This window comes from Artemia franciscana, chromosome 3 (genome assembly GCF_032884065.1).
Source record: "Artemia franciscana chromosome 3, ASM3288406v1, whole genome shotgun sequence".
Lineage (NCBI taxonomy): Eukaryota > Metazoa > Arthropoda > Branchiopoda > Anostraca > Artemiidae > Artemia > Artemia franciscana.
Genome location: NC_088865.1, coordinates 48,380,303 through 48,390,503, shown reverse-complemented (window position 1 = coordinate 48,390,503; position 10,201 = coordinate 48,380,303). Strand labels below are relative to the sequence as shown.

The window sequence follows — 10,201 nt, the reverse complement described above, 5'->3', positions numbered from 1 at the left end:
AGTTGTTAGTAATTAGCAGTAGTTCCTTGCTTATAGGTGATTACCATTAAATACTTAATGCAAACAATATTTACTAGATCAATAATTAGATTTAGCTTTTCGACTGCCCTGAAAATACTTAATTCAACCAAAAACTATAAAAATTCATGCTGTCACAATCGAGTTGACATGAAGACATATAAGCAAAAGAGAAAACAGAAGGATCTTGGGGCTTGACTTCCCTAAAATCCAAAATTTTGTAAATTTATTAACACTTCTTATTCCAGTTATAAAACAGCACTCATTTCTTAATCCCCATCCCTCAGAAAAAATCATGTGTACGTGCCTGTTGACACTATCCCCATTCATTTGGTCACGATATTTGTTCATGCACGACATGAATGGTTATCATTGTTTAATTATCAGAAATCTCACTAAGTTATATTTTATATTTGGAAAAAGATTAGCATTCTGAAAGGCTTGCATTAGATAAATTCTCAATCGAAAATTTTAATCTAGGGTTCAACATTGGGCTTTTATTTCAGTTGCCTTTTCACTGTTGCCCTTGCACCGTTTAACCTCATCTATTTTAGTTTTGTTTTTAAGGTTTGTCCTGTGAATTTTATCAATATTTTTATTCTTTTTCTTGCACTGAGGAAACATTTGCGTTTTTCTCCGTTTTTTCTTGCAGGGATTTAACTCGTTTTGGCACTTGATATTTACCAAGTGACATAGAGCGATCGTAATATCTGTCTGTCGGTCTGTCCGTCTGTCGGTCCTGGTTTTGCTAGTTCGGGCACTTCCAGATATGCTAGGACGATGAAATTTGGCAGGCGTATCAGGAACCAAACCAGATTAAACTAGAAATAGTCGCTTCCCCAATTCGATCATCTGGGGGAGAGTGGAGGGACGGTTAATTTAGAAAAAATAGAAAAAAGAGGTATTTTGAACTTACGAACGGGCGATCGGATCTTAATGAAATGAGATGTTTAGATGAACCTAGTAATTCAGAGCTCTTATTTTAAATTTCAACCGGATCCGGTGATTTTGGGGGAAGTTGGAGGGGGAAACTGGAAATCTTGGAAAACGCTTAGAGTGGAGAAATCGGGATGAAACTCGGTGGGAAGAATAAGCATACGTGATTGACATAACCGGAACAGACCCACCCTCTTTGGGGAGTTTGGGGCGGAGTAGTAATTCAGTTAATTCGAAAAATTAGAAAAAATGAGGTATTTTTAACTTGAATCCCAACCAGATCCGGTGACATTAGGGGGAGTTAGAGGGGGAAACCGGGAAACTTGGAAAACACTTCAAGTGGAGAGATCGGGGTGAAAATTGGTGGGAAGAATAAGTACAAGTTCTAGATACGTGATTGACCTAACCGACTGAAACCCTCTCTTTAGGGGGGGGGGATAATTCAGTAATTCGGAAAAACTAGAAAAAATGAGGAATTTTTAACTTACAAACGGGTGATCGGATCTTAATGAAATTTGATATTTAAAAGGACCTCGTGTCTCAGAGCTTTTATTTTGAATGCCAACCAGATCCAGTTAGATTGGGGGAGGGTCAGAGGGGGAAACCGGAAATCATGGAACTCGCTTCGAGTGGAGAGGTCGAGAAGAAACTTGGTGGGAAGAATAAGCACAAGCACTAGAGACGTGATTGACATAATCGGATTGGATCCGCTCTCTTTGGGGAAGTTGGAAGGGGGGTTAATTCGGAAAAATTAGAAAAAATGAGGTATTTTAACTTACGATCAGGTGATAGGATCTTAATGCAATTTCATAATTAGAAGGACCTCTTGTCTTGGAGCTCTTATTTTAAATCCCGACTGGATATAATGACATTGGGGGAAGCTGGAGGGGGAACTGGAAATCTTGGAAAACGCTTAGATTAGGGAAATCGGGATGAAACTTGGTGGGGAGAAAAAATCACAAGTTCTAGATACGTGATTGACATAACCAAAACAGAGCTGCTCTCTTTGGGGGAGCTGAGAGGGGGGGGGGGGGTTAATTCAGTTAATTCGAGAACTTAGAAAAAATGAGGTATTTGTAACTCACGAATGGGTGATTGGATCTTAATGAAATTTGATATTTGGAAGGACCTTATAACTCAGAGCTCTTATTTTAAATCCCAATTGGATCTGGTGACAGTGGGGGGAGTTGGGGGGGATACCAGAAATCTTGGAAAACACTTAGAGTGGAAAGATTGAGATGAAACTCGGTGGGAAGAATAAGCACAAGTCTTTTATACGTGATTTACATAACCACTCTCTTTGGGAGAGTTGGGGGGAGGTATTTCCAGTGCCTTGGCGAGCTCATTGCTTCTGGACGTGCTAGGACGATGAAAACTGATAGGTGTGTCATAGACCGGCACAAATTGATTTGATAACAGTCCTTTCCTCAATTCGACCATCTATGGGGGGGGTGGAGGGAGGGGAAATCATGAAAATGGAGGTATGTTTATCTTACGAATAGGTGATTGGGTCTTAACGAAACTTGATATAGAGAAAGATCTCATATCTCAAATTATCCATTTTCAATTCGGATCGGATGCAGAGACACAGAAGGGTGGAGGGGGGAAACAGAAATCTTGGAAATCGGAATTCTTGGAAAACTCCTCGAGTTTAGAGATCGGGATAAAACTTGATGGGAAGAATAAGCACAAGTTCTAGATATGTGATTGACATAACCAGAGTGAGTTCGCTCTCTTTGGAGGAGCTGGGGGGATTTCTAGTACTTTGGAGAGTTCGAGACTAGGCACATGTTATATATACGTGATTGACAAAGTGGACCAGATCCGATCTCTTTGGGGGAGCTGGAGTGATTTCTAGTGCTTTGGCGAGTTCGGTGCTTCTTGACGTACTAGGATGATGGAATCAATAACTCTAGTACCGAGTCTAATTTTAGGTTCCAACCTCGTCACAAGTGCCATGTGAGCTCTTGGCTCTTGTTTTTTTTTGTCGTTCTGTTTTTTCTTTTGTGTCAGTCTTTGTCAATGTACAAAAACTGGATAATTATAAAATATAAGCCAATTAATGAAGAATTTACAGAAGGTAACAGAAAGCTAGGAAAACAAAAACACAAGATAGTGATAAATTTGATATTGAACGTACAATTCGTTTAATTCGACATAAATCTAGGTGTTTAGAATATAAACAGAAAGTATACTTTTCTTTTACTGTTAGAAAAAAAGTTAACAGTTACAAAAAATGTTAAGGAACCAGGATGGTCAAAGCAAAAATTTGAAGTGGGTCATCTGGCTTATGACTAATCTCTTTAACATGACAGCGAGGTTTTAAAGGCTACGTAGCTTCTTGAGACGGATTTTATTTCTTTGTGATCCCTGCTTCAGTTACTCTAATGGGAAGAGTCTAATGTACATTTTCGTTTCATAAATATAATTTAACACACCACTCAAATCTTGATATATTCATAGCTTTGTGCCCTTGTGAAACACACACCAATGTTCCATATTTAAAGATAATTTGTTACTATTATTATTATTATTGCTATAGGAAGATTCAAAGAAATGAATGGAGACTCTAGCCTAAAAAGTGTAATGAATAGGATTGCCCCCCCCCCAAAAAAAAAACAACAACAAAAAACAGAAACAAACAAACAGCACATACATACCATCAATAGCCACTGAGCTATTGTTGCTCCATCGGGCGTGGTATTTGTGCTGTGGTACTTGGCAGTAATTAGGGGGAGAAACATTTGCCATATCCTATATTCTTCCTTAGATTTTAAAAAGTACCTTTTCTTGTTTTTTTTTGTCCGTGGAAGATACTCTTTTTTGGTGTTTTCATTGAAAAAATCAAACAATTACGACCCCTCCCCCCCTTGGTCCTGGAGAAATAGATTTTACATTGACTCAACCGCTATATTTTAGTTAATTGGTGAAAATGGGTAGGCGGTAACTGCAACTAGCTGTAGACCCTTGTTTGTCTCTACTACCCTCAGGGGCACTAAAAGAGGGCTATCGTTACTACCATCTTTATATATTAAATTAATAGGCTTAAACCAAACCGTATATTTTCCTCACTTAATGAATGGCAACCTACATCGTAACCAAAACCAAACATGAAACATCTGTAAAACTTTTATCCCAGATTCACTTCTTGGAGTTGATTCATTTGGCAGCTATCATATTCAACATATTATATGATTATATAATATGTTATATAGTATGTCATTTATGATTATATTTATACTAATTATTAACCTAATTGAATTGGTAACTGAGCTATTAAGATTTTGCTCTTAACATTTGCATTGACTGTCCAAGGGTTTTTATTTGTAACAACCTGGCAAAAGGCAACTGCATTGTGTCTCTACTTTCTTCAAACTCAACTTTTCCCTTTTTCACTTACCTTTTACCTTTTTTTCAGCTAAAATGCTGGACAAAGGTAGCAATGGTAGTATTGGAGACGACTGTATAAAGGCCGCAGTTGTGAAGTCGTATTCTGTTGAGGTAATCTTTTCGTTAACACGTAAAAAAAAAAATTAAAAAACGCTTACTATCATGCGTAACGTCAACGTAAAAACGTTTGCATTTATTCGTAAAGACATTTCATGCGTAAAATAAGCTTATACGTAAGCTTTACGTTAATTCATTACATTGCACATAATTTCTCCGCTAATAGGTTTTTGCTGTCATTAATTTGCTAATGTCCTTAGCTATTTTGTTTGGAGCTTCATTTCAGAAGTCATTTCAAAGTCAATGCATACAATCTATTAAAATTGCCTGTTTCAATTTCATAATCCCAAGAGTCTACAAATTTTGGTAAAAAATAATGCAAAACCCAACAACCATAAACCCAACCCAACAACCCAACTTACCAGCAACAACCATAGATAGGCTTCTGGTTTTTTATTTCCCCCCTGTTTTTCAATGTATACCGCCCATAATAGGGACATATTATATGATATCAAACAGTTCTTGGTATCGAACTCTAAGGAGCAATTTGGTTCAATAGTAACCGAAACTCTAAAAAAAGGAATTTTAATAAAGTAGATGCATCAAAAGAATTAACTTATTATGCCGATTCCAAATATATAAAATTCATCAGGTTTAATATTACCAATCAAAAGTTACGAGGCTGAGAAAATTTCCTTTTTAAACATAGGAAGCAAGCACCCCCTAAAATTCAAGGAATCTTAATTAAGATCACGTCATCATATTCGGCGTACCGGAGAACCTTAGTGTAGAAGTTTCAAGCCTCTATAGCAAAATGAAGACTTTTGCAATTTTTGCCAGAAAACAGATCACGGATGTGTGTTTATTTGTTGTTGTTTTTGTTTTTTTCCAGGGGTGATTGTATTGAAAAATGGTACCAGAAGATCGGGAAATGGTGTATTCAAACGGAAATTAAAAGTTCTATTGCTCTTTTTAAGTGACCAAAAAGATTGGAGGGTAATTGGCCCTCCCCTGCGCCTTTTATTCCCCGAAGTTATCTGATCAAAATTTTATGACAGACATTTTGTTCAGTGTAGTTGAAAGATCAAATAATTATGTCTTTATGTATAATATTAAATAAAAAAAACTAGTTTTTTTAACTGAAAGTAAGGAGCGACATTAAAACTTAAAACGAACAGAAATTACTCAGTCTATGAAATGGGTTTTCCCCTCCGCAATCCCTCGCTCTTTACGCTAAAGTTTTTAATTGTTTTAAAAATTAGAATTGTGGCAAAGAGTCAAACTTTAGCGTAAAGAGCGGGGAATTGCGGAGGGGAAAACCCATTTCATATACGAAGTAATTTCTGTTTGTTTTAAGTTTTAATGTCACTCCTTACTTTCAGTTAAAAAAACTAGTTTTTTTTATTTAATTTCTGAACGTTTTTGAATTAATGCATGTTCGATTTTGGCTCTCCGCACATAGATTATTAAAATGAAATTTGCATACTAATTCTTTTTTTTGGCTAAATGGCTTTCTCATAATTTTGATCAGACGATTTTGAAAAATAAGGGGTTGGGAAGGAGGCGTAGTTGCCCTCCAATTTTTCGGTTACTTAAAAAGGTAACTAGAACTTTTAATTTTTAACGAACGTTTTTATTAGTAAAAAATATACATAACTTAAGAATTAACTTACGTAACAAGCTTGTATATTCTTATATTTTTATTATGTATATGAGGGGGTTTGTCCCCTCGTTAATACCTCGCTCTTTATACTAAATCTTAAGTTTTGTCCCAATTCTTTAAGAATGACCCCTGAATCAGAAAGGCCGTAGAATAAGTAGTCGAAATTACTAAAAATACTTTAGCATAAAGAGCGATGTATTTATCTCCTCCTAAATACCTTGCTCTTTATGCTAAAGTATTTTTAGAACCCCTCATATGCTTAATAGTCTCTGTTCGTTATAAATTTTAACGAACAGAACTCCTTACTTTCGATTGAAAAACTTTTTCATGTTTATTTTTTCATTGTTTTTTTATAGTAATGCTAGAAAATCCTGCGCCCTTTTCATTGAGTTTGTCTTCCCCCATGACATATTCCTTCAAGGAAAGATCCTCCCATATAGCCCCCTCCCCTCAACCCAATCCCCCAAACCAAAAAATCCTCCTGAAAACGTCTGTACACTTCCCAATAACCATTACTGTATGTAAACACTGGTCAAAGTTTGTAACTTGCAGCCCCTCCTCCAGGGACTGTGGGGGAGTAAGTCATCCCCAAAGACATAGTAATTATGGTTATCGACTATGCGGAACAAAATGGCCATCTCAAAATTTTGATCCGTTGACTTTGGGAAAGAATGAGCGTGGGAGGCCTAGGTGCCCTCCAATTTTTTGGTCACTTAAAAGGGCACTAGAACTTTTCATTTCCATTAGAATGAGCCCTCTTACGACATTCTAGGACCATTTGGTCGATACGATGACCCCTGGAAAAAACAACAACAAACAAACAAACAAATAAACACGCACCCGTGACCTGTCTTCTGGCAAAAAATATGAAATTCCACATTTTTGTAGGTAGGAGCTTGAAATTTTTGCTATAGAGTTCTCTGATACGCTGAATGCGATGGTGTGATTTTCGTTAACATTCTATGACCTTTAGGGGGTGTTTCCCAAAATTTTCCAAAATAAGGTAAATTTTCTCAGGCTCTCAACTTTTGATGACAAAGACTAAATTTGATGAAACTTATATATTTAAAATCAGCATGAAAATCCGATTCTTTTGATGTATCTTTTACCATCGAAATTCTGATTTTTAGAGTTTCGTTTACTATTGAGCCGGGTCGCTCCTTACTACAGTTCGTTACCACGAACTGTTTGATAACCCTCCACAGTCCGTGAGGATAGGCCTGTAAGTTATGAAATTTGCCCATTGTTTACCTATGGTATTTGTTATTGGGAAGCATAAAGACACTTTTATTTCCTTTGGAGGGGCAGGGTTGTGCATGGGGTGGATTTCTATAGGGAGAATCTTCCTTGAGGAGTGGTATTTCCGGGGGATAGTTCCTAGATAGAACTATCTGGATAGAATTTGATGGGAAGGGTACACTTTACAATTGGATGAATTTTTCACGGAGGATTTTTCCATGAGAGGGGGAGGGTATATTTCATGGAGGCGAGCCTGATTTACCAGCATTATTTGAAAAAAGATCAGGAATTGAATAAAAAAACAAGTTTTTTATGAAGGATTACCCCTCCTCAAGACTTTGCTATTCACTCTAAAGTTTGACTGTTTGTGCTAATTTCTTAAGAACGGCTACTGAAATTAATTAATTAATTCAGTTTAATTAGAATAGGATTTTTTTTAAAGTGCTAACAGCTTTAGCGTAAAGAGCAAGGTATTGAGGAGGAGGCAATCCTTCATATACGGAATAGATCTGCTAAAATTAATATGCAAATTTCGTTTTAATTTATCATGTAGCCTAACGTAAGCCAAATTCTAACCTGCATTTCATAACTGCGTTTCATAACTGAAAGTAAGGAACGACACTAAAACTTAAAACGAGCAGAAATTATTCCGTATATGAAAGGGGTTGTCCCCTCCTCAACACCTCCCTCTTTATGCAAAATTTGACTCTTTGTTAAAACTCAGCTTTTTTAAACAATAAAACGCTTTAACGTAAAGAGAGGCGCTAATAGTTTTAACGTCACTCCTTACTTTCAGTTGGAAAAAACTTATTTCTTTATTTAAGCTACTAAAAGAAAGGGCTACAAAGGCTTGAAAACAAACAAAATAACTAAAACAAGTAACAAATAAAAGTACTTTTCAACAACCGTAAACAACTTGCAAAACAGTATAAAATACCCAACAATTTTCAGTGTGGTCTATATTTAATCTGACTAATTTTCCCAGTCACCTCATAATATCATGATATTCATTCCAAGTGACACAAAGCAACCACCCTTCATCATATGTGATAACCCCTGTTTAACACTTTGGTTTTCTAGAAAAAAGTTTCTTTTGAGAAAGATCATCAGCTATAGATTGGTCCATATTCTCATGCTCAATTGGATCCTTGTCCATTTGAATGGCATATTGAGGAAAAAGAAACATCAGAACTTTTTGTTGGTACAAGATACTGAGCTTTCAAATGAAAATTTTATTTTTCTCGAAGTAAAACATCTCAACCGTAGCTTGCAATTATACAAAAAAAATAAAACGAAAAAAAATACAAAAATCTATTGACCTTGATATCTTGTAGTATTATACAGCAAATAATCATGAAAAATTTAGGGAAAATTATTTGTAATTGTGAACATATATTAAAAAGTGATACACCAACCGTTGTAGATAATCAAAAAATTTAATTTTAATTGAACTTACAAGAAGAAACATTGATTATAAAAATAGAGGTTATTAAATTAGCTACAACTGAGTTTTTTTTTAACAATATAAGTTTAGTTAATATTCAATCTTAATTAGCAATTGAGAATTGGGGTGAAAATAAAAATGAATAAGGTGAGTTAAGTCTACAAAATTCCTTGACAGATTAAGACTCTTGTTGGATTTTATTTGTTTTCTTGCTTACAGAATGGATATCGAGGCCGAAGGAGGTCGCTGGTTGATGATGCAAGATTTGAGTCAAAAATTAATACTGAATGCAGAAAGTCAATTATTGAAGAAGTTAAAGCGCTTTTTTCTCCTTCTGGTATTATATTTCTTTTTTATGTTAATTTAAGTTCCTGAACATAATTGAACACTCAAATACATAATGGACAAATCACCAATAGAGGGGACTGGCCCTTATTGTCAATTATTGTCTTCATTGAGTCAATTATTGTCAATTATATTGTCAATTATTTAGTCAATTATTTAAGAAGTTAAAGTACTCTTTTCTCATTCTGGTATTATATTTCTTTTGTATATTTATTTAAGTTCCTGAACATTATTGAACGCTCAAACACCCAATGGACAAATCACCAATAGAGGGGACTGGCTCTTATTGTCAATTATTGTCGTCATTGAGTCATTTATTGTCAATTATTGAGTCAATTATTTAAGAAGTTAAAGTACTTTTTTCTCCTTCTGGTATTATATTAAATAAAAAAAGTTTTTTTTTAACTGAAAGTAAGGAGCCACATTAAAACTTAAAACGAACAGAAATTAATCCGTGTATGAAAAAGGCTGTTCCCTTCTCAACGCCCCGCTCTTTACGCTAAAGTTTGACTCTTTCTCTCAATTCTACTTTATTAAACAGTAAAAAAAAATAGCGTAAAGAGTGGGGTGTTGAGAAGGAAACTGCCCCTTTCATACACGGAGTAATTTCTGTTCGTTTTAAGTTTTAATATGGCTCCTTACTTTCAGTTAAAAAAAAATATTTTTTTTATTTAATTTCTGAACGTTTTTGAATTAATGCATGTTTGAATTTGGCTCTCCACACAAAAATTATTAAAATTAAATTCGCATATTAATCTTTTTTTGGCTAAATGGCTTTCTCTTAGTTTTGATCAGACGATTTTGAGAAAAAAGGGCTGAGGGGGGAGGCCTAATTGCTATCCATTTTTTTGGTTACTTGAAAAGGCAACTAGAACTTTTAATTTTTAACGAACGTTTTTATTAGTAGAAAATATACGTAACTTAAGAATTAACTTACGTAAAGAACTTTTATATTCTTATATTTTATTATGTATATGAGTGGGTTTGTCCCCTTGTTGATACCTCACTCTTTACGCTAAAGCTTAAATTTTGTCCCAACTCTTTAAGAATGACTCCTGAATTAGAAAGGCCGTAAAATAAATAGTTGAAATTACTAAAAATACTTTGGC

At 35.1% G+C, this 10,201-nt stretch overlaps 1 protein-coding gene across 1 annotated transcript in view; it reads left to right on the top strand.

Moving 5' to 3' along the window:
* The first annotated feature begins 523 nt into the window (after positions 1 to 523).
* Positions 524 to 10,201, top strand: part of LOC136025349 (tyrosine 3-monooxygenase-like) — a 77,672-nt gene continuing 67,994 nt past the window's right edge. The window contains exons 1-3 of the mRNA XM_065701281.1: positions 524 to 585; positions 4,373 to 4,455; positions 8,967 to 9,084. Of these exons, the coding sequence (XP_065557353.1) occupies positions 4,378 to 4,455; positions 8,967 to 9,084 (196 nt within the window). The 5' untranslated portion in view covers positions 524 to 585; positions 4,373 to 4,377. The remainder of the gene's footprint in view (positions 586 to 4,372; positions 4,456 to 8,966; positions 9,085 to 10,201) is intronic.